Raw genomic sequence first — 23,969 nt, 5'->3', positions numbered from 1 at the left:
ATTTATAAGGAGTAAACTACAAGACACTCCATTGTGGGTTAAGTGGAGGTTAATGGTTGTGTTTTATAATAATAATAATAATAATAATAATAATAATAATAATAATAATAATAATAATAATAATAATAATAATAATAATAATAATAATAGGATATCAAGGGGAAGCTGTCATAGTTGCGGTTTGCAGATGGCACAGTGATTTTTGGGAGAATGGTGGGATTTGGAAGTGTGGAACATGTTGAAGATACAATTGAACCCAGAGAAGACCAAGGTGGGTAACTAAAATTTCGTTGAATGAAAGAGTGAAGAAAGAAGTTTGAAGGGAGAGGCTGTATTTAGTTATTAGGTAGACTATGTATCATCAGATGAGTTTATGAAAGATGAGGTGAATTATAAAATCGACGAAAGAGTAAAGTCACAGGAATGTTGAGAAATACGCTATTGTAGCATCAGTACCAACACCTCTGTTTGTGGGTGAGGCATAGTCACTGAACGCTGTAGTTTGATGAGGCTAGTCACGGTGGAAATATTGTGTCCGATCAATGTGTGTGATGGGAATAATATGCAGAGAATAAAGAGTGGAGGAATTATATAGCGTTGTGGTTGATTTCTTGTTTTTTTAGGTTCAAATTTTATCGACTATGAATTTCATTAAGGCTGTTTTTCACCTGTACATCTCTACTCTGATACATTTCAATCCCTGGAATAGGATTCCAGTAGCTTTGAAAGTATACATAATGCGAAATACCATGTAGTCTCACACTGCACCACTTAACTACCATAGAATAAGGCAGCTGCACACTGCAGGTGTTCCCACCGTATAACAATGGTATACAAATAAGGTAACCGTACACTTCAAGTGTACTTAATTTTGGTAATCTTTCCTTGCATCCTCACTGCCTCACAACATCCTGGCTGCCTCACACACACAGGATGTCGTGTATAAACTTAGAAATCCTGCCCAGGAAACATCAAGAACATGTAATTCCTTACATAAATGAAAGTTAATCTGAGGGGCTTTGATCAAAGGAATTGAACCTGACCTCTTCTTTCGTGGATTGAACCTGATTGCCTTCCATTCTCTCAAGCGCTGTATAGCCCTGCGGACTTTAGAGCTCCCTATGAATATAATAAAAATAGTGTTAACCTTATTTACTTAGTTGTAAATACAATACAATGCAACACAATTTTAAGACGAGGTTTGGTAAATCTCATGGAGCAGGGAGAGAGTGGACCTAGTAGCGATCAGTGAAGAGGCGGGGCCAGGAGCTATGATTCGACCCCTACAACCACAAATAGGTGAGTACACTGGTCAAGCACGTCAAGAAATTAGAGAAAGTGCAAAGGTTTGCAACGAGACTAGTCCCGGAGCTGTGGGGTATGTTCTACCAGGAGAGGTTAAGGGAAATCGACCTGACGACACTGGATGACAGGAGAAAGAGGGGGTATATGATAGCGACATATAAAGTACTGAGAGGAGTTGACAAGGTGGACGGAGACAGGATGTTCCAGAGATAGGACACAGCAACATGGAGTCACAATTGGAAGTTGAAGACTCGGATGAGTCACAGGGATGTTATGGAGTATTTCTTCAGTCATAGAGTTGTCAGGAAGTGGAATAGTCTGGAGAGTCAGTGATGTAGTGGAGCCCCGATCCATATATTGCTTTAAGAAGAGGTATGATGAGGCTCATAGAGCAGGGAGACAGTGACCTAGTGACCAGTGAAGGGGGGCCAGGAGTTATGAATCGACCCCTGCAACCACAATTTGGTGAGTACACACACCCGGCGGGATCATCTATCCTTGGAAGAATGGCAAGCTCTTAGCATGGGACTACACCTGTGTGTCGCCGCTGGATGATCCCTACATCCGTCACAGTGCTGGGCAAAAGGGAGGTGCTGTAGATCAGAGGGAGGAGTACAAGATCTTCAAGTACCGAGACATAAGCCATCAGTATAATTTGTCCCAGTGGGATCATAGACCTTGAGATCATGGCGAAAGAACGCCACACATTTCCTCAAGGAACTGGGTTCCAGACTCGCTGACAAAACCAGGAACCCAGAGGCGACCATGTTCATGTTCCAGTGCCTCAATGTGGCCATCCAGCCTGGCTGGCAAAGCTCTCGCTTCACACATCTGTTGTCCTGTTCACCTAGCAGCAAGTAGGTACCTGGGTGTTAGTCGACTGGTGTGGGTCGCATCCTGGGGGACAAGATTGAGGACCCCAATGGAAATAAGACAGACAGTCCTCGATGACGCACTGACTTTCTTGGGTTATCCTGGGTGGCTAACCCTCTTGGGTTAAAAATCCGAAGAAATCTTATCTTAATATGATTAGTGCTCTCTTGTGAATATAATAATAATAATAATAATAATAATAATAATAATAATAATAATATTATTATTATTATTATTATCAATATTATTATTATTATTATTATTATTATTATTATTATTATTATTATTATTAATAATAATATTGATAATAATAATGGTTACTAAGAAAATAATACTAATATTCGCTACGTAGTCTACCTTTTTTTTGTCCTACCTCAGCTTATATCTAAGATATACTAGCACCCTCTTCGGGATGCCAGTCGCAACAGTCGGGTAGCACCCAGGTACCTACTTACTGCTAGGGACAGTAAGATAAGATTTTGTTCGGATTTTTAACCCCGGAGGGTTAGCCACCCAGGATAACCCAAGAAAGTCAGTGCGTCATCGAGGACTGTCTAACTTATTTCCATTGGGGTCCTTAATCTTGTCCCCCAGGATGCGACCCACACCAGTCGACTAACACCCAGGTACCTATTTGCTGCTAGGTGAACAGGACAATAGGTGAAAGGAAACGTGTCGGAATTTCCACCCGCCGGGAATCGAACCCGGGCCCTCCGTGTGTGAAGCGGGAGCTTTAGCCACCAGACCCAACGTAGCCACTCGTTTCGGGATCGAACCCTGGTCACTCAGTTGTGAGCTGAGGGTGACTACGCACTGGTAAGCTGCAAAATTTGTAAGGTCATTTAGACACAAGTACACATTAGTACAATTATCATACATAGTGTAAATCACCTAGGATAACCCAAAAAAGTCTGACTAATTTACACTTGGGTCCTTGTAATATCTTATTATTTAAACCTTATTAAACCGATCAACCTTACATCTGTTACTGTCCAAAATATAATTGATAAATTGCATTTGGCCTGGTTGAATTATCAGGTTAAAAGTTACCGATTAGGCAATGGTGACTAATAACCCACTTGAAGTGGATAGTGTCCTGTATGTTCACTGTGCATCCAGGGTTCCTGGAATGATCGTCTCGTGGAATGAATACAAAATTAACCATTGTAACCGCTGTGTAGACTAATTTTTCCATATATGCTGCCAATATTTCAGCTTGTCCATTTTACCCTATTTAAAGTTGCCGCCGCAGAGAGCTCACGTATAAAACGACTAGTATTAATGCCATTTTAACCCCCTGTCACTTTGTTGAATAACGACCTGATGAATATTTTTCGAGTATAATGAATTTGGGTTAATTTGAGGCAATTTTTGAGGTTTGTGGATGATAGATTTAATATGTGGTAAGTTTAGAGAGGTGGGCCGCCTCGAGGAAGATGTCGGATGGTAGGCTCGGGAAGCTTTCTCGTCGCATTTCTCGCAGGATTGTGATATGATGAAGCAACAGGGCCATGAGGAGATCAACACTGACCACAGGGGAGAGGGCTGACAACCTAGAGCAAGTGAAGAAGCTTAACAAGTGAGTAGCAGAGTATTAAGTTGTCTTATGTTATCGTCATCCACCTGCTACATCATCCATGACGTCAGGTCAAGGTTATCTAGTGAAATTTAGTGGTGTTTTGAAAGGTAAATAGAAGCATTTGTACTCGGAATTCCGTATTTAATATGGGGAAAATGTCAGCCTAATAGTTTATTAATTTTAGACGAGGCTCGAGGTCTTTCCCACAATCTTATGTTGTCTCGAGTATTTCTCATTCTCTCTTGTATTTCTTATTTCGTCATGGTATTGCTTTTCTGATTGTTGAAATAAAATACATTATAACTTTCCAGTTGGTAGGTTTTTAATTTCAAGATGGAATTTTACCCATTCGTTTAAGATCTTCCTTAATCATTTTTAAGACCTTAGGTACATTTTTTATTTCTTTGGTTAACTCGAAGTTTTTTAGTATTGCATAACCATACGAGTTATCCAGACGGCAGGTTCCGTGACGTGAAATATATCCACCAGTTATTCAACAAAACAGGTTAGGTTAAGTTAGTTATTCATGAATAAGACGTGTCCAACACCAGAGGACCTTTGTCTATAAAAACAAAGAGATATTCCAGTGTATGTATATATGTTTGTGTGTGTGTGTGTAATTTATATTTATTTATTTATATATTTATATTTTCCCAATATCGGGACTATGTACTGGAGATAATTGGAGAGGTAACTTTAGGGGTTCAACCCCCTCAGCTTTGATAGGCGTGTTCAGTTCCTGAACTGAACCCAATGGAAATAAGTCACTTTGACTTTTTGGGGGGTTAAGTAGGTTTATTCAGGTGTACACAAATACATATATGTGTAGAGAATCTAGGGTAACCCAAAGGTGACTTATTTCCATTGGGGCCATAGGTAATTTACACTATGATAATCGTACTTATGTGTAAATCTTCTTTCAACACGCCAAACATTTAGTAATATGTATATACAGGAGAAGGGGGTTATTATGTGTAAATATGCCTAAATAAGCTTGCCAGTCTTGATAAAGCTGTAGTATATGCATGTGGCTGGAGACTTGCATAAGTAAGTTTATTTATTTAGGTACAGTTATCTTAATATTTAAAGCCTAGCTGTAAGTTACAGTAGAAGTCACTCATGATTATAACCTTAAAAATACAGGCCTAGCTGACATCAGTGACATGCTTCTATATAGAAAACTGCTTATTATGCAGAGCATTTCAGGCAAATTAGGTCAGTTTTGTCCCAGGATGCAACCCACATCAATCTACTAACACCCAGGTACCCATTTTACTGATGGGTGAACATAGACAACCAGTGTAAGAAAATACGTCCAATGTTTCCACCCCTTCACCAGGAATCGAACCTGGACCCTGGCTGTGTGAAGCGAGAGCTTTTGTCACCAGGCCATGGGGCACCGTAATGTAATGATAGTTGTCTTACACAGCAGTACTGTGGAATCTTGGTATAGTGGATATCTTCTACAACTCTTTAACAACTCTTCCTCTAGTAAGTTTATCCAGACACAGGTACACATAAGTACAATTATCATTTATAATGTAAATTACCTAGGATGCCAATCACCTGCGAGTTTGTCATCAGTTGCTGCACCTCTCCATTGGGTCCATTATCTAAATCTCCAGCCACATTCATCTACTTCTATTTTATTAAGCTAAGGCACTGTACGTTTCTATAAAGTTTGAATGTCTGTACACCTCAAAATTTCCTCTCCAATTCTTAAACTGTCTCCAGTATATATTCTCAACATTGCATTGAAAAACTCGCTAGATGGTGGAGCGTCTTCATAAATAAAGATACCCAGGTGTTGCACATATCTTATTCATCAACTTTTTGGTATTATATACCATTGATGTAAGGTTAATGCTTGCTAATAAATTTAATAAATTGATATATATATATATATGGGAGAACTCTTTGCCAGTAGGAAAATATCAGAAGCTCTTGACCCATCACTGATGTGGTGGTGATGTTGAGATCACTGGTATTCTATTAAGCTTGTATGTAGGTAAGATAGTGAAATTTGTGTAGTGTAAGATGTTTGCTTAAGCTGTGGTTTTCATTTGTTTTGACGTAAGAGATAATCTAGATAATGTTTCATATTTGTATCTAGGTCATATTGAAAGGGTACTACATATACTATATTTGTGTTTGGGTGATGTGTCATTGATGTGTTGGAGATAGAATAGCCAGCATATGGTGCTATCATAGTTGGCAAGACTAGTTCTGTCTCAGTTGCGAGACTTGAGGTTCTTATGAGGAAATTTGAAGTTAAGCTCTGTAGGTTGGATTAAGTTCCCAATATTAACATAAACAAAGCATAAACTGGAGTCAGTTAATTAAATGAAATTAGGGGCAGATCGGTGATCCAAGTATGTCTTATTGAGTGTTTGATGCAAAAAATTTCCCTTGTATGTCTTTACTTTTATTCAGTAGAAATTCTTACATTCTGAGATGTCCCTTTTTCCCCAACAATCTGGATACCCCCACAAGTGAGACTAGCTTTGAAGGAAAGGAGAAAATTTGGGATTAAAAACATAAGCATATCACAACTTACTGGTGACTTTTGTAACCTATCCTGCTGTTAACTAAAGTTTATTTCTATGTGCCAAGTACAAAACTCAGACAGTTCTGTTTTGTGTGTAGCCTGTTTGCTGCTACTAGAACACCATCTTTCGTTTTTAAAAATGGCACGTGTTTTATACAGTTGTCTACAAGTAGGCCATCAGAGTTTCACGGGTCTTCTAATTCGATATAAAAGTTGTTCCAAGTCACCATTAGACACAGCAGTTTTTATTTTTTTCTTGTCCATCACAAAAGGTAAATAAAATTATTCTAATGTACTTTTAATTTCTTTAATTTTAATGCTTATTATATCTGTAAATTGTGTATAGTACTACACTTAGCATACAGTAAAACAGTACCTTTTCTCTTCTGTTTTGTAACATTATTAGGAATTACTAGACAGTCTGCATTATTAGACACTATCTCCTCTCTAGTGATCCGTTAAATTGAAGATTTACAGTAATACACTAATGAATTTTGTTGCAGTGTATTACTGTATTACGATATAATAGCAACATTGTTAATGCAACATACAGTACTGTACTCTTCTGTATATTACACAATGTAATATGATTGCATGTCACTTTATTGCATCTTTCCAAATGCCAATATTTGTTGTACTGTACTTAGGCATGTGAGCGAGTGTGTTCGTCGTGCAAATGCAGCACTGGGAGAGGCAGGAGTGGTGGGGGCCTTGTTCACAGCTCAGGCTGTTGGGGTGCGAGCCAGGCTGAGAGATGCATGTGAACGAATTATTTTGATGTCCCCTGGTCCCCAAGCACGCCGCATGGAGGAAATACTCTGGCGCAAAGTCTTTTATGAGCCACTGACTTCAGCAAAAAAAATGAGGAAGGTATGATTGCTTAACTATTTTGAAATACTATAGACGTTTATAATTTCCAGAAGAATTAGCCAGTTTAAAATTTTTAAATGTTTATAAATCCCATTTTTTTGGTTTCAGGGTAATACATGGACAAGTAGTGAAGCATGTTGGGTACATAATCACCTCTGGACTGGAGTGGCCTACTACCACCAGCTATTACATGCCATTTCGTCCTCAGCTCAACCACAGTTTCGTCTGGCAGACTTATTGCCTAATCCGAGTAATGGTTAGTTCATTCAGGAATAAAAATCGTTTTAGTTTTCTTTAGCTTTTATTATGGATTTATTCATTTTAGGAAGCCTTGTATGGTTTTTAATAAATTGAAGAGGTGTTGTAAGGGAGAAAAAGCAATAATTAAAAATGAAGTCAATACAGTGGACCCCCGCATAACGATCACCTCTGAATGCGACCAATTATGTAAGTGTATTTATGTAAGTGCGTTTGTACTTGTATGTTTGGGGGTCTGAAATGGACTAATCTACTTCACAATATTCCTTATGGGAACAAATTCGGTCAGTACTGGCACCTGAACATACTTCTGGAGTGAAAAAATATCGTTAACCGGGGGTCCACTGTATTATGCTATACCTAACATTTAACGCAGAAATGCTATTAAATTGGTTAACTTATTTAATTAGTTGGCCAAAGCCTATATCAACACAGAGGGTAAAGATGTATGCAGTTTCACTCTGATGGCAATGAATTTCCACATTTCATATAACTTGAAGAGGCAATTAGGTTATGATTAGTAATATGGGCTTTTCACTCTCGCTTGTATTTTTATCTATGTAGTACATTCAGTTTAGTTTTGTGAAATGCTGACAGCAGCTCGTCAAGTCAGTACAACTTCCCTCTGCTCGTTCCTTTCAAACATGCTCAAAAAAAAGCCTGCTGGATGTCCAAGCTCTTTGCATGCAAAACCACTTATACCCCTCCCTCCTCCTTTTCCTGGGATGATCCCTGCCCCTGTACCTAAATTTGTACAACCTCCTAGTCATCAAGTCTACTTTGTCTTTACTCTTAATTCTTTCAGTATTAACCTTTTCACTGTAGAAACCCCTGCTCACAAACTTGCTCTGTCGAAGAATTTAAAAAAAAAAATATTATTTTTCTTATGAAATGATAGAGAATCTTTTCCTGATGGTATTAGCACCAAAAATACGAAATTTGATGAACTGCCTGAATTGTGCTCTCACAAAGTTGGTGATCTTGGCGACGTTTACACATCGGCGATTTCGCCCACTTTGAGCCCTTTTTTTGGCCAATTCCAGGATTCCAGTCTACCAAACTCAGCTATTTCTCTGAAACTCCTTTTGTTCTATCTATTGAGTACAAGAAACTGCCCATTTACCAATTTCAGCTACCCAATAAAGTGATCAGAAGTTAGTAAGTTGGCCAATTTCATACACAATTCAAATAAGGCCAATTTCAAAATGGGGTCCAGAATTAACAGTACAAACATTCCTAGCACTAAAATAACATTATTATTATTATTATTATCACAATGGCCGATTCCCACCAAGGCAGGGTGGCCCAAAAAAGAAAAAACTTTCACCATCATTCACTCCATCACTGTCTTGCCAGAAGGGTGCTTTACACTACAGTTTTTAAACTGCAACATTTACACCCCTCCTTCAGAGTGCAGGCACTGTACTGCACTGTTCTCTTCATTAGCCACGTCTCCAGGCCCCTCTTCTATTACGCTTACTTTCCATTTTGAATTTTTTTTTTTTTTTTTTCTCAACAAGTCGGCCGTCTCCCACCGAGGCAGGGTGACCCAAAAAAGAAAGAAAATCCCCAAAAAGAAAATACTTTCATCATCATTCAACACTTTCACCACACTCGCACATTATCACTGTTTTTGCAGAGGTGCTCAGAATACAACAGTCTAGAAGCATACACATATAAAGATACACAACATACCCCTCCAAACTGCCAATATCCCAAACCCCTCCTTTAAAGTGCAGGCATTGTACTTCCCATTTCCAGGACTCAAGTCCGACTATATGAAAATAACCGGTTTCCCTGAATCCCTTCACTAAATATTACCCTGCTCACACTCCAACAGATCGTCAGGTCCCAAGTATCATTCGTCTCCATTCACTCCTATCTAACACGCTCATGCACGCTTGCTGGAAGTCCAAGCCCCTCGCCCACAAAACCTCCTTTACCCCCTCTTTCCAACCCTTTCGAGGACGACCCCTACCCCTCTTTCCTTCCCCTATAGATTTATATGCTTTCCATGTCATTCTACTTTGATCCATTCTCTCTAAATGACCAAACCACCTCAACAACCCCTCTTCTGCCCTCTGACTAATGCTTTTATTAACTCCACACCTTCTCCTAATTTCCACACTCCGAATTTTCTGCATAATATTTACACCACACATTGCCCTTAGACAGGACATCTCCACTGCCTCCAACCGTCTCCTCGCTGCTGCATTTACCACCCAAGCTTCACATCCATATAAGAGTGTTGGTACTACTATACTTTCATACATTCCTTTCTTTGCCTCCATAGATAACGTTTTTTGACTCCACATATACCTCAACGCACCACTCACCTTTTTTCCCTCATCAATTCTATGATTAACCTCATCCTTCATAAATCCATCCGCCGACACGTCAACTCCCAAGTATCTGAAAACATTCACTTCTTCCATACTCCTCCTCCCCAATTTGATATCCAATTTTTCTTGATCTAAATCATTTGATACCCTCATCACCTTACTCTTTTCTATGTTCACTTTCAACTTTCTACCTTTACACACATTCCCAAACTCATCCACTAACCTTTGCAATTTTTCTTTAGAATCTCCCATAAGCACAGTATCATCAGCAAAAAGTAACTGTGTCAATTCCCATTTTGAATTTGATTCCCCATAATTTAATCCTACCCCTCTCCCGAACACCCTAGCATTTACTTCTTTTACAACCCCATCTGTAAATATATTAAACAACCATGGTGACATTACACATCCCTGTCTAAGACCTACTTTTACCGGGAAGTATTCTCCCTCTCTTCTACACACCCTAACCTGAGCCTCACTATCCTCATAAAAGCTCTTTACAGCATTTAGTAACTTACCACCTATTCCATAAACTTGCAACATCTGCCACATTGCTCCTTTATCCACTCTATCATATGCCTTTTCTAAATCCATAAATGCAATAAAAACTTCCCTACCTTTATCTAAATACTGTTCACATATATGCTTCAATGTAAACACTTGATCTACACATCCCCTACCCACTCTGAAGCCTCCTTGCTCATCCGCAATTCTACATTCTGTCTTACCTCTAATTCTTTCAATTATAACCCTACCGTATACTTTTCCTGGTATACTCAGTAAACTTATTCCTCTATAATTTTTACAATCTCTTTTGTCCCCTTTCCCTTTATAAAGGAACTATACATGCTCTCCGCCAATCCCTAGGTACCTTCCCCTCTTTCATACATTTATTAACAAAAGTACCAACCACTCCAACACTATATCCCCCCCTGCTTTTAACATTTCTGTCATGATCTCATCAGTTCCAGCTGCTTTACCCCCTTTCATTCTACGTAATGCCTCACGTACCTCCACCACACTTACATTCTGCTCTTCTTCACTCCTAAAAGATGGTATACCTCCCTGGCCAGTGCATGAAATTACCGCCTACCTTTCTTCCTCAACATTTAAAAGTTCCTCAAAATATTCTCGCCATCTACCTAATACCTCCCTCTCCCCATCTACTAACTCCCCTACTCTGTTTTTAACGGACAAATCCATACTTTCACTCCAAATTTTTTTCTTATTTTCATTAAAATTTCTTGACAGTGCCTCTCCCACTCTTTCATCTGCTCTCCTTTTGCACTCTCTCACCACTCTCTTCACCTTTCTTTTACTCTCCATATACTCTGCTCTTCTTATAACACTTCTGCTTTGTAAAAACCTCTCGTAAGCTACCTTTTTCTCTTTTATCACACCCTTTACTTCATCATTCCACCAATCACTCCTCTTTCCTCCTGCCCCCACCCTCCTATAACCACAAACTTCTGCCCCACATTCTAATACTGCATTTTTAAAACTATTCCAACCCTCTTCAACCCCCCCACTACTCATCTTTGCACTAGCCCACCTTTCTGCCAATAGTCGCTTATATCTCACCCGAACTTCCTCCTCCCTTAGTTTATACACTTTCACCTCCCTCTTACTTGTTGTTGCCACCTTCCTCTTTTCCCATCTACCTCTTACTCTAACTGTAGCTACAACTAAATAATGATCTGATACATCAGTTGCCCCTCTATAAACATGTACATCCTGGAGCCTACCCATTAACCTTTTATCCACCAATACATAATCTAACAAACTACTTTCATTACGTGCTACATCATACCTTGTATATTTATTTATCCTCTTTTTCATAAAATATGTATTACTTATTACCAAATTTCTTTCTACACATAGCTCAATTAAAGGCTCCCCATTTACATTTACCCCTGGCACCCCAAATTTACCTACTACTCCCTCCATAACATTTTTACCCACTTTAGCTGTAATTATATTTTAGTTGTAGTTATGATTATTATAATTGCTGATTTTTAAATATAATTACCCTGATTTTATTCAGTGTAATTGAGTATCCATAAACTCTTGTCTGGTGTCCATGTAGAGATAATTATCTAAACCAGAACATGGTTAAAGGAATTCTGTTAGGAGAATGTCTGAAAATTGAATACTTACTGTAGTTTGGTAAGTTTTCATATTTCTTTGTAAATACAGTGGACCCTCGGCTAACGAATACATTGCATAATGTTAAATCCACCCAACAAAGCGTTTGAGTGTAAAAATTTTGGCCTGGCTAATGATAAAAAACTCGCCCAACGTGATTTGTCCAGTACGCGTCCACGTGTGGCCTGAGCGCGCCTCAGCTGCTCCGTGTGTGCCAGTGTTTACAAGCCAGCCAGTGTGGTTGCATGTACGCATACATTTGGTACATTTCATATTATCACAGTGTTTTTAGTGCTTGTAACTGCAAAATAAGTCACCATGGGCCCCAAGAAAGCTTCTAGTGCCAACCCTGTGGTAAAAAGGGTGAGAATTGTTTGGAACTGAAGAAAAAGAGAATTGCAAAGTACGAAAGTGGAGTGCGTATCTCGGAGCTGGCCAGGTTGTATACCAAACCCCAATCAACCATCGCTAGTATTGTGGCTAACAAAACGGCAATCAAGGAAGCTGTTCTTGCAAAAGGTGCAAGTATGTTTTCGAAACAGAGATCGCAAGTACTCGAAGATGTTGAGAGACTGTTATTGGTGTGAATAAACGGATAGATGATTTAATTAAAAAAATGCCTACAACTAGTGGTGATGGAGAGTGAATTTAAGGCCAGTAAAGGTTGGTTTGAGAGATTTAAGAATCGTAGTGGCATACATAGTGTGACGAGGCATGGTGAGGCTGCCAGTTCAGGCCAGAAAGTGACTGAAAAATATGTGCAGGAATTCAAGGAGTACATAGAGGCTGAAGGATTGAAACCTGAACAAGTGTTTAATTGTGACAAAACAGGCCTGTTTTGGAAGAAAATGCCTAACAGGACCTACATTACTCAGGAGGAAAAGGCACTCCCAGGACATAAGCCTATGAAAGACAGGCTTACTCTTTTGTTGTGTGGTAATGCTAGTGGTGATTGCAAAGTGAAGCCTTTATGTGTGTATCACTCTGAAACTCCCAGTGTGTTCAGGAAAAACAGTGTCCTCAAGGCTAATTTGTGTGTGATATGGAGGGCAAACAGTAAGGCATGGGTCACTAGGGACTTTTTCTATGACTGGTTTCACCATGTGTTTGCCCCCACTGTGAAAAATTACCTCCTGGAAAATAAATTGGACCTTAAGTGCCTCCTGGTATTAGACAGTACTCCTGGTCAGCCTTCAGACTTGGCAGAGCGAATTTCTGGGGACATGAGCTTCATCAAAGTCAAGTTTTTGCCTCCTAATACCACTCCTCTCCTGCAGCCCATGGACCAGCAGGTCATTTCAAACTTCAAAAAAAAACTCTACACAAAACTCTACAAAAAAGTGCTTTGAAGTGACCTCAGAGTTTTGGAAAGATCACTTTAGTATCCTCAGTTGTGTAAACCTTATAGGTAAGGCTTGGGAGGGAGTGACTAAGAGGACCTTGAGCTCTGCCTGGAGGAAATTGTGGCCAGAATGTGTAGAAGAGAGGGATTTTGAAGGGTTTGGGGCTAACCCTGAGAAGCCTATGCCAGTTGTGGAATCTATTGTGACTTTGGGGAAGTACCTGGGGTTGGAGGTTAGTGGGGAGAATGTGGAAGAGTTGGTGGAGGAGGACGATGAGGAACTAACCACTGATGAGCTGCAAGAGCATCTGCAACAGCAAGAGGCCAGACCTAAGGAAACTGCTTCAGAGGGGAGAGAGAAATTGAAGTTGCTTACTTCAAAGATTAAGAAAATGTGTGCAAAGTGGGTTGAACTGCAAACCTTTATGGAAAATCACCCTAACACCGCTATTGCAAGCCGTGCTGGTGACTATTACAATGACAATGTTGTGGCCCATTTTAGGCAAATCTTCAAGGAACGCGAGGTACAGACCTCTATGGACAGATTTGTTGTGCGACATAGGTCCAGTGACTCAAGCTGGTCCTAGTGGCATTCAAAGAAGGGAAGTAACCCTGGAAAAGGACTTGCTACCTCAAGTCCTCATGGAAGGGGATTCCTCTTCCAAACAATAGCTTCCCTCCTCCTGTTCAGTCAATCATCACCAAATCTTCAATAAAGGTAAGTGTCATGTATTCTTTATTTAGTACAGTAGTAATTGTGCATGTCTCCTTTTTGTGTGTAGGAAAATGTATATTTCATGTGGTTAAAAAAAAAATTTTTTCATACTTTGGGGTGTCAGGAATGGATTAATTTGATTTCCATTATTTCTTATGGGGAAAATTAATTCAGCTAACGATGATTTCGTCTAACGATGAGCTCTCAGGAACGGATTAATATCGTTAGCGAAGGGTTCACTGTACTTTACTTTTTTTTTTTTTCACTGTAGATGAAGAAGAAAGTTCGGTTGCTTCCCCTGCTGGAGAGAATGCCAGTGAATCTATGCATAGATTCCTCACGTTTCTTGGTGACTTAACCCGCTACATGTTGGATCTTCCATCTCCCCCTCCACACCATTTTCCTGTTCGCTACTATTTGCAGGTTAGTTCATTTGGTAATTAAGCATTACAGTGTTTTGGATTTTGAAAGCAGTTTTTTCGTCTACACTTTTATAGATTAGTAATATGCAGTACAGTTATTATACAAGGGCACAACAGAATCCTGTTAAACATTTTGCTCTCTGGCAGGATTCTCGCCTTTGTCATATGGCAAGTAAATCTTAAAAATGTTAGGTTTTGAAGTACTATCTGTCATGCATACAGATATCATAATTTTACTGATTTGTTTTTACCAAAGTTATAAAAATTGGTATTTTCACTATAGCTACAAGCTGGAAACTTATACTAAATACATAAGTTGAAGTCATTGCATTTATATCTTATCAAGATGACTTGTTTATTGATCAAAAAAAAAAAAATTGCCTGTGAATGTTTTGACATTCTAGGCTCTGCACTATTCTCCTGAGGGTGGCCTGACTCACAGTAACTTGGCCACTGTCTATACTACTGCTGACCAACCTCTACTGGCCACAGCACACTACCTTAGAGCGTAAGTTAAAATTTTGTGTGTCATGTTGAGCGTGCTTTTTGCAAATACAGTACATTATTATACACTCAGTAAGTATTATTTGAAGAGAATTCCAATGGTATTTTTTAATTTGCCATTTCGTTGATTTTTCAAGTACAGTGGACCCTCTGTTTTCGTTAGCCTCTGATTTCAGGATTTTCGGTTATCACTGACTTCTTTTCATCAAAATATAGTCTGTTTTCATTCATTCCCTCTGGTTTCATCGGTTGTACGGACACATCATCAAAATATAGTCTGTTTTCATTCATTCCCTCTGGTTTCATCGGTTGTACGGACACATCCAAGTGCCTGCATGCACACAAAGCCTCCCACACACCATTCTGAGTCAGTGTGGCATTGTTTATCAGCGAGTAAACATTACCCTGTGAGGTTGTACGAAACATTTTGTAATAATCCATTGTTTTTTGCGCTTGTTTATTGTGTGCGACTTCTAAATAAGCCTCCATGGGCCCAAAGAAAGCTCCTAGTGCCAGCCATATGGTAAAGAAGGTGAGAAACACGATAGAATTCAAGAAAGAACTCGTAGCAAAGTACCAAAGTGGTGGAGGAAGAGAAAGGGTAGATTGTGCCATCTTCAGTGATTCTACGATATGTAAGATACTAAAGCAGCAGGAGTCGATAAAGGCTATAGCACCAGCCAGCGATAAAGTGTAGCATTAACAGTGTAGCAAGTAAGTAAGTGATTAAGCGATAGAAAAAGTAAGACTCAAAACTAACTAGCTAACTATATTGTTGTTGGAGGTATATAGGGCCACTGACAAGATGTGCCACCGTGCATATCTTCCACCACCCTAAACCAATACCAACATCTCCTCCAAGATAAGTGTAAATATTTCTTATTTATAAATTATGTATGTACGTACATTGTTTCAGTGTGAATAGTGGTGGTGGCCTCTGCTGCTGCCACCATCTCCACTATATGTTCAGCTTATGTTGTCAGTGGCCCTTATAAACCCAACAACAACAACAACAACAACACACCACCACCACTCCTCGCATACGTAATGACATATTTTATCAATTCTAGAGTATATATCATGTTTCTATTAACCCTTTGACTGTCACAACCCCAAATACTGAGGTGTCTCCTGGTGTCGCAAAATATTTGAAAAACAAAAAAAATTCTTATGAAATGATACAGAATCTTTTCTCGATGGTAATGACACCAAAAGTATGAAATTTGATGGAAAACTTACAGAATTAGCTCTCGCGAAGTTAGCGACCTCGATGACATTTACGCATTGATGATTTCGCCTACTTTGAGCCCTATTTTCGATCGATTCCATTGTTCCAGTCCACCAAACTCATAGCTGTTTCTTTAGAACTCCATTTGTTCTATCGATTGGGTACAAGAAACTGCCCATTTACCGATTTCAACTACCCTATTAAGTGGTCAGAAATTGGCAATTTGGCCAATTTCGTGCAAATTAACCCTTTCAGGGTCCAAGGCCCAAATCTGGAGTCACGCACCAGTGTCCAAGATATTTAAAAAAAAAAATGTTATTTTTTCTTATGAAATCGTAGAGAATCTTTTTGTGAACGTAATAAAACAAAAAGTACGAAAATTGGTGGAAAATTGACGAAATTATGCTCTCGCGAATTTTGATGTGTCAGCGATATTTACGAATCGGCGATTTTGCCGACTTTTACTCCTATTTTAGGCCAATTACATTATTCCAATCAACCAAATTCTTAGCTATTTCACTAGTATTACTTATATTCTGTCGATTGAGCACAAGAAATCGCCAAGTCAACTGTTTCAACTACAAAATAAAGTGATTGGAAATTGTTAATTTGGCCAATTTAACACAGAGTTCAAAATATTCCAATTTCAAAATAGGGTCCAGAATGAACAATGTAGGCATTCCTGGCACTAAACTAACATTTCCTCTGTTCATTAGTTATGTTTTGAGGCTTTACAAATAAATTCCATTTTGATTTTTTATTCACATAATGAATTTTTATTCACACCAAAAAATAGAAGATTTACTGTTATGCAATACTGTAATAATTGTATAAATATCACCATATTTGTGAATGTATATTAGACCCACCAGCTGATGTGTATTAGACGTGTGAGGTCGTTTGTTTACTCTTGAATATCGGCAAAAATTTAACATTTCCGCTACTTTGAGCTCAGTTTCAAGCCATTTCCAATGCTAAAACCAATCAAAATCATCTCTATTTCTGTAATATGACTTCCATTCTATCAAATGAGACCAAGAAATCGCAAATACAACTATAAAAAACATACGAAAAAACACTGCAAAGTTGCTGTTTTAATCGAAAAATCATGATTTCATTTTTTTTCTCTCATTATGCACAGTGTGCTGCAGGATCTGTTTTATGTGGTGCACACATACCACATAGATGTATTCTCTCATATCTAGGCCCAAATGTACCACTCACAGTTTATCAGAGTGAGCTGAGCTCATGGCGTAGATCTACGGTTTGGACCCTGAACGTAAAGCCGTAGATCTACGGGACGGACCCTGAAAGGGTTAAAAAATGTCAATTTCAAAATAGGGTCCCGAATGAATAATACAGACATTCCTGGCACTAAAATAACATTCACTCTGTTCATCAGTCATGTCTCCAGTCCCCTAATATAATCCTCTTGCTTTCTATTTTGAATTTTTATTCACACAAAAAATAGAAGATTTACTGTTATGCAGACTACTGCAATATTGTAATAATTGTTTAAATAATGTCAACCCATTCATGACTGCATGTTAGAATCGCTTGTTGGACATTTATTGGACAATGCTTACTCTTGAACATCAGCAAAAATTGAACATTTCTGCCACTTTGAGCTCCATTTCAAGATCCTTTTCATAGTAAAACTAATCAAACTCACTTCTATTTCCATAATATGTTTTCCATTCTATCAAATGAGACCAGGAAAACAAGAATACAACCATAAATACTATACGAAAATACACCTCAGTCGGCAGTTTAATCCAGAAACACTGTTGGAGTATTTTTTTTTTCTCATGCACTGCATGCTGCAGGATTTTTTTTATGTGGTGCACACTGACCACACAGACCCATTCTCTCACATGTGGGCCTACCAGCTTTCTCCTGCTTGATTTGAAGCCGCTAGAATTTTTGAGTATACAGTGGACCCCCAACCAATGAAGGCATCGTCTAACAATAAATTCAACTAACGATGCGTTTGAGTGTAAAAAGTTTGGCCCGACCAACGATGAAAAACTCGACCAACATGGTTCGTCCCGAACTTGTCCATCCAGCCTGAGTGCCTCAGTTGCCCTGCCTTCAGATAGTGTGCCATTGTTTACAAGCCAGGGCGGATGGTTCCACGCATACACTTGATACATTTTGTATTATTCCATTGTTTTTACTGCTTGTAACTGCTAAATAAGCCACCATGGGCCCAAAGAAAGCTTCTAGTGCCAACCCTGTGGTAAAAAGGGTGAGAAATACTATCGAAATACTATCATACCACAGTCAGCTGGTGCTGCTGTACCATGGTCAGCTGGTGCTGCTGTACCATGGTCAGCTGGTGCTGCTGTACCATGGTCAGCTGGTGCTGCTGTACCATGGTCAGCTGGTGCTGCTGTACCATGGTCAGCTGGTGCTGCTGTACCATGGTCAGCTGGTGCTGCTGTACCATGGTCAGCTGGTGCTGCTGTACCATGGTCAGCTGGTGCTGCTGTACCATGGTCAGCTGGTGCTGCTGTACCATGGTCAGCTGGTGCTGCTGTACCATGGTCAGCTGCTGCTGCTGTACCATGGTCAGCTGCTGCTGCTATACCATGGTCAGCTGCTGCTGCACCACTGTCAGCTGTACTACTCGAAGATGTGGAGTGTGTGTTGTTGGTGTGGCTTAACGAGAAACAATTACCGAGAAACAATCAACTCCAGAGGGTTAGTCACCCAGGATAACCCAAGAAAGTCCATGCGTCATTGAGGACTGTAACTTATTTCCATTGGGGTCCTTAATCTTGTCACCCAGGATGCAACCCACACTGGTAAACTAACTCCCAGGTACATGAAAAAATGCCTGGAACTAGTGCTCATAGTGGTGAATTTAAGGAGAGCAAAGGTTGGTTTGAGAGATTTAAGAATTGTAGTGGCATACACAGTGTGGTAAGGCATAGCAAAGCTGAAAAATTTCAACTCCAACAAGTGTTCAGTTGTGACAAAACAGGCCTGTTCTGGAAGAGCTCAATGGACAGATTTTTGGTGTGACAGAGGTCCAGTGACTCTCAAGTTGTTCCCAAATTAATACACCTCCATCTCCCCCCCTCCCATCTCATCAATACATTTTCAATAAATGTAAGTGTCATTTATTCTTCATTTAGTACAGTACAGTATTTATTGTGCATGTATCCTTCTTTTTCTGTGTAGGAAAATGTATATTTCATGTGAAATATTATTTTTTTCATACTTTTGGATGTCTGTAACGAATTAATTGGATTTCCATTTTTCTTATGGGGAAAATTAATTCAACTAATGACGAGCTCTCTGGAACGGATTAATATCGTTGGTCGAGGGTCCAATGTATATACGTCAAACACAATGGCTCGTAAGACGTGTATATATATATATACGACTAAAACAGTCAAAGGGTTAATATTGTTTATTATGTCATATTAGATGAATTGTGATAGATAGATAAATAAGTCGTAGAGTTGATATTAGCATCACATTTAAGCATTTTGTCTTGTCTCCAAACAATACTCTCCTCCCTCCATATGCCAACAAGACTCTTCAGTGAAGGTATAAGTGATTTAAAAGTTCATTTATCAATTTCATTAATGCTTTATATTTATTTCCCATTGTTTTCTGCATGTAAAACTATAGTTATTCTCTATAAAATGTGTTTTTTGTTAATACTTTTGGGTATCTGAAACAGATTTGTTGATTTTCCATTATTTCATGATTTTCTGGTTTCGTCAGACTCTCTGGAACGGATTAATCACGAAAACTGAGGGTCCACTGTATAAAATTTTTCCTTCCCTTGCAACTCGTTATGTACACTTCATAAGTTTTTGTTGGTAAAGTGTTTATTAACTTTGTGTATAACAGCTTTCTCGGAGATTATGATGATCATAAGGCATATTTTGTGGGTTATCAGATGTGAAAGATTATTTGCTTTATTATGTTTTACTGTAATTAGTTCATGGATATCTTGACATTTTTTAGTTAACCTTTTAAATTAACATTCCGTAGGCTAACGTGTGAGAAGAATGTTGAAGGAGCGGAGGGTAACCTAAAGAGACTGCTGGATAAGAGTCGAGCCATCTATGAGAACGTAGTTGAGGATGGCAATGATGAGCCTCCCTCACACCATCAAAGAATGTTTCTGCATACCCTACTTACTCTTGTCTCCTGTTTTGTTAATAACAGAGCCACTGAGGAAGTTGCTAGGGTAAGTGTACAAAATAATCTTGAAGCTAAATAATTGTGTACATACAGTAACTTATCCCTCTTCATTTCCTTCTTAAGGTGTGAGATATGTTAGTGAAAATTGCTGCTTTATAGAAATTAGCATTACTTGAAGTGAATAGCCTATGGGGAAAATAGGGTTATGTTCTGTTTTGTACAGATTACTACTGTTTATCTTACTTCTAGTTGCTTGTTGATTTGGAAGTGTGTGGAGAGGGTTTGATGTGGCCCTACTGGGATGTGGTGGATGGCTGTGGTTCTTGTTAGTAGTTGAATTTTGTAGTGGAGTGCTCAAGTATTCTGTAATAGTCCATAGTCTACTTTTTCCGTGCAATACTTTATAGAGCTGACGAGAAGACGTCATTGATTGCTCCAGATTCCACTGAGGAACAATTCTTCCTGATGTGGCTCCTCTCCAGTGAAAAAATCTAAATTTGCCAGCAACAGAATTACTTGCAGAACTGTTTAGCTCCAGGTGGTTCTTCTTCACTCTTTCATCTGCTTCTCTTATAACTGGGGGTTGAGCTCCTTAACAAATTTTCTGCAGTTGGTTTTTCGTCATCCTCTTTTAATTAACGGTTCATGTACAACTTCATGCATATCTTTAAAACCTTCATATCTTACTACATGTCAGAGCCACAGTTTTCTAGACCTAATTCATTTGTAAGGAAAAACCAGAGAAATTATTTGCCACAGATGGCCACAATTGACTCATCTTGCATTTACAGTTAACTGGGGCACTTCATCCTGTAGCACCTTTACTTATTTTTTATTATCACACTGGCCGATTCCCACCAAGGCAGGGTGGCCCGAAAAAGAAAAACTTTCACCATCATTCACTCCATCACTGTCTTGCCAGAAGGGTGCTTTACACTACAGTTTTTAAACTGCAACATTAACACCCCTCCTTCAGAGTGCAGGCACTGTACTTCCCATCTCCAGGACTCAAGTCCGGCCTGCCGGTTTCCCTGAACCCCTTCATAAATGTTACTTTGCTCACACTCCAACAGCACGTCAAGTATTAAAAACCATTTGTCTCCATTCACTCCTATCAAACACGCTCACGCATGCCTGCTGGAAGTCCAAGCCCCTCGCACACAAAACCTCCTTTACCCCCTCCCTCCAACCTTTCCTAGGCCGACCCCTACCCCGCCTTCCTTCCACTACAGACTGATACACTCTTGAAGTTATTCTGTTTCGCTCTATTCTCTCTACATGTCCGAACCACCTCAACAACCCTTCCTCAGCCCTATGGACAACAGTTTTGGTAATCCCGCACCTCCTCCTAACTTCCAAACTACGAATTCTCTGCATTATATTCACACCACACATTGCTCTCAGACATGACATCTCCACTGCCTCCAGCCTTCTCCTCGCTGCAACATTCATCACCCATGCTTCACACCCATATAAGAGCGTTGGTAAAACTATACTCTCATACATTCCCCTCTTTGCCTCCAAGGACAAAGTTCTTTGTCTCCACAGACTCCTAAGTGCACCACTCACCCTTTTCCCCTCATCATTTCTATGATTCACCTCATCTTTCATAGACCCATCCGCTGACACGTCCACTCCCAAATATCTGAATACATTCACCTCCTCCATACTCTCTCCCTCCAATCTGATATCCAATCTTTCATCACCTAATCTTTTTGTTATCCTCATAACCTTACTCTTTCCTGTATTCACTTTCAATTTTCTTTTGCACACCCTACCAAATTCATCCACCAATCTCTGCAACTTCTCTTCAGAATCTCCCAAGAGCACAGTGTCATCAGCAAAGAGCAACTGTGACAACTCCCACTTTGTGTGATTCTTTATCTTTTAACTCCACGCCTCTTGCCAAGACCCTCGCATTTACTTCTCTTACAACCCCATCTATAAATATATTGAACAACCACGGTGACATCACACATCCTTGTCTAAGGCCTACTTTTACAGGGAAATAATTTCCCTCTTTCCTACATACTCTAACTTGAGCCTCACTATCCTTTACTTATGTAATTGTAACTGCAATGTGCAGTTGACGCCAGAACTCTGGCATGCCTGTCTTGGAACAGTCATTCATTACTGCAATGAGTTGTTTCATTACTTTGCATGTGTAGTGGCACTTAAATGACTTAATTCTTTGAGCCAGTGGCTCTGTCAAAGATGTATTGGGTGGTAAAAGCACAAATTTCGCATTTCAGTCTATAGACAGCAAGATTGGAGGGTGACTGCAAAATTATCAAGTGAGGAGAACCTTGAAAGCAAGGTACTTTCTGGCTAGGTATATCTTCACTGCATGCATAAATTAGAGTTTACTGTGCTGTTTTCAGTGGTGCTAGATACGTACTTGGCTACTTGAAAGTAAATTCACTGCATAGATGTATGTTTGTGTTAATACAGTGAAGAGCACAAACTGTCTTCATGATGTTGGATGTTTAGTTCTCACTGGGGAAGTACTGTTAGTGTCTATTCTGCTAAATGTAATTAAAGGCATTTTGATACTGTCTCGGTTGTAAAACCTGGTTGGTTCATAAATTTGTTGTATGTTTCCTATCTCAAGAAGTTTAGCACAGCAGCATATGTGGAACAGTTAACCCGTAAACGGTCCTAACGTACATATGTTTTTTCAGCATTTGAAAGTATGTAAAAAAAGTAGATCTTTTTTTTTTTTACATTTGAAAACGTGTAAAAAAACATTGATCTAATTTTTTTTTTTTTTTTTTTTTTTTTTTTTTTTTTTTTTTTTTTTTTTTTTTTTTTTTGTTATATTTGAAAATATGTAAAAAAGTATATCTACTTTTGGAGCACTACGCTTATGAACGTAGATCTGCTTGGACCATTTATGGGTTAATAGCAAACCCACAAATTAAAGAACTTTTCAGTGTTGCCTTGTACTCGCTGAATACTTTGATTGGTAAATGCAGTTAGTTCCTACACTCTTTAAGTGGTCAATTTGCCCTTATAAAACACACACTGTAAATAAAAGATTTTATGTAGGATGTTTATATATATTTTTTTTTTTCAACAAACTGGACATATTCCACCAAGGCAGGGTGACCTAAAAAGAAAAATTTAATTTATTTTTAAATTTAGTAATTTTTACAGAAGGGGGTTACTAGCCCATTGCTCCCGGCATTTTAGTCACATCTTACTACATGCATGGCTTACGGAGGAAGAATTCTGTTCCACTTACCCTTGGAGACATTTTTATAACAAGTGACAAAATCAGTTGAGGTTAATTTTAGCCTCTGTGCCACTCGAGTTAGTAAAGATTTCGTAAATACCTGTGTCCCATGCATATTTAAATTAATTAGTGATCCATATTGCTAATTTTACAGCTGTGTCAGGATGTGCTAGTTCAACTTGGAAAAGTGTTGGAAACTTATGATGATGCTGATAATGAGACTTCAGAGAGAACTCCATCACCTGCAGGTTCACCCCCAAATGGCCATGTACCCACTTCACTGCAAAATGGATGTGACTCTTCAGTAGAAGCTAAAGAGAAGATTGTTTTATCATTTAGCCTGACTCCTGAGGCCATGGTGGCTGTCTGTGCTGTCTTATCTATTTGCATTCAAAGGCTCAAAAATCAAGGTAATTGCATGTAAGGACAGAAAAAATCC

General features: G+C 39.1%; 1 protein-coding gene across 1 annotated transcript in view; it reads left to right on the top strand.

Moving 5' to 3' along the window:
• The first annotated feature begins 3,572 nt into the window (after positions 1 to 3,572).
• The window catches only part of LOC128689347 (nonsense-mediated mRNA decay factor SMG5-like), an 89,124-nt gene continuing 68,727 nt past the window's right edge, over positions 3,573 to 23,969 (top strand). Inside the window, exons 1-7 of the mRNA XM_070086138.1 lie at positions 3,573 to 3,757; positions 6,953 to 7,175; positions 7,284 to 7,431; positions 14,249 to 14,400; positions 14,804 to 14,907; positions 20,143 to 20,341; positions 23,685 to 23,940. Coding sequence (XP_069942239.1) covers positions 3,690 to 3,757; positions 6,953 to 7,175; positions 7,284 to 7,431; positions 14,249 to 14,400; positions 14,804 to 14,907; positions 20,143 to 20,341; positions 23,685 to 23,940 — 1,150 coding nt within the window. The 5' untranslated portion in view covers positions 3,573 to 3,689. The remainder of the gene's footprint in view (positions 3,758 to 6,952; positions 7,176 to 7,283; positions 7,432 to 14,248; positions 14,401 to 14,803; positions 14,908 to 20,142; positions 20,342 to 23,684; positions 23,941 to 23,969) is intronic.

Source organism: Cherax quadricarinatus, chromosome 18 (genome assembly GCF_038502225.1).
Source record: "Cherax quadricarinatus isolate ZL_2023a chromosome 18, ASM3850222v1, whole genome shotgun sequence".
Classification (NCBI taxonomy): domain Eukaryota; kingdom Metazoa; phylum Arthropoda; class Malacostraca; order Decapoda; family Parastacidae; genus Cherax; species Cherax quadricarinatus.
This window is presented reverse-complemented; position numbering and strand designations above follow the sequence as displayed.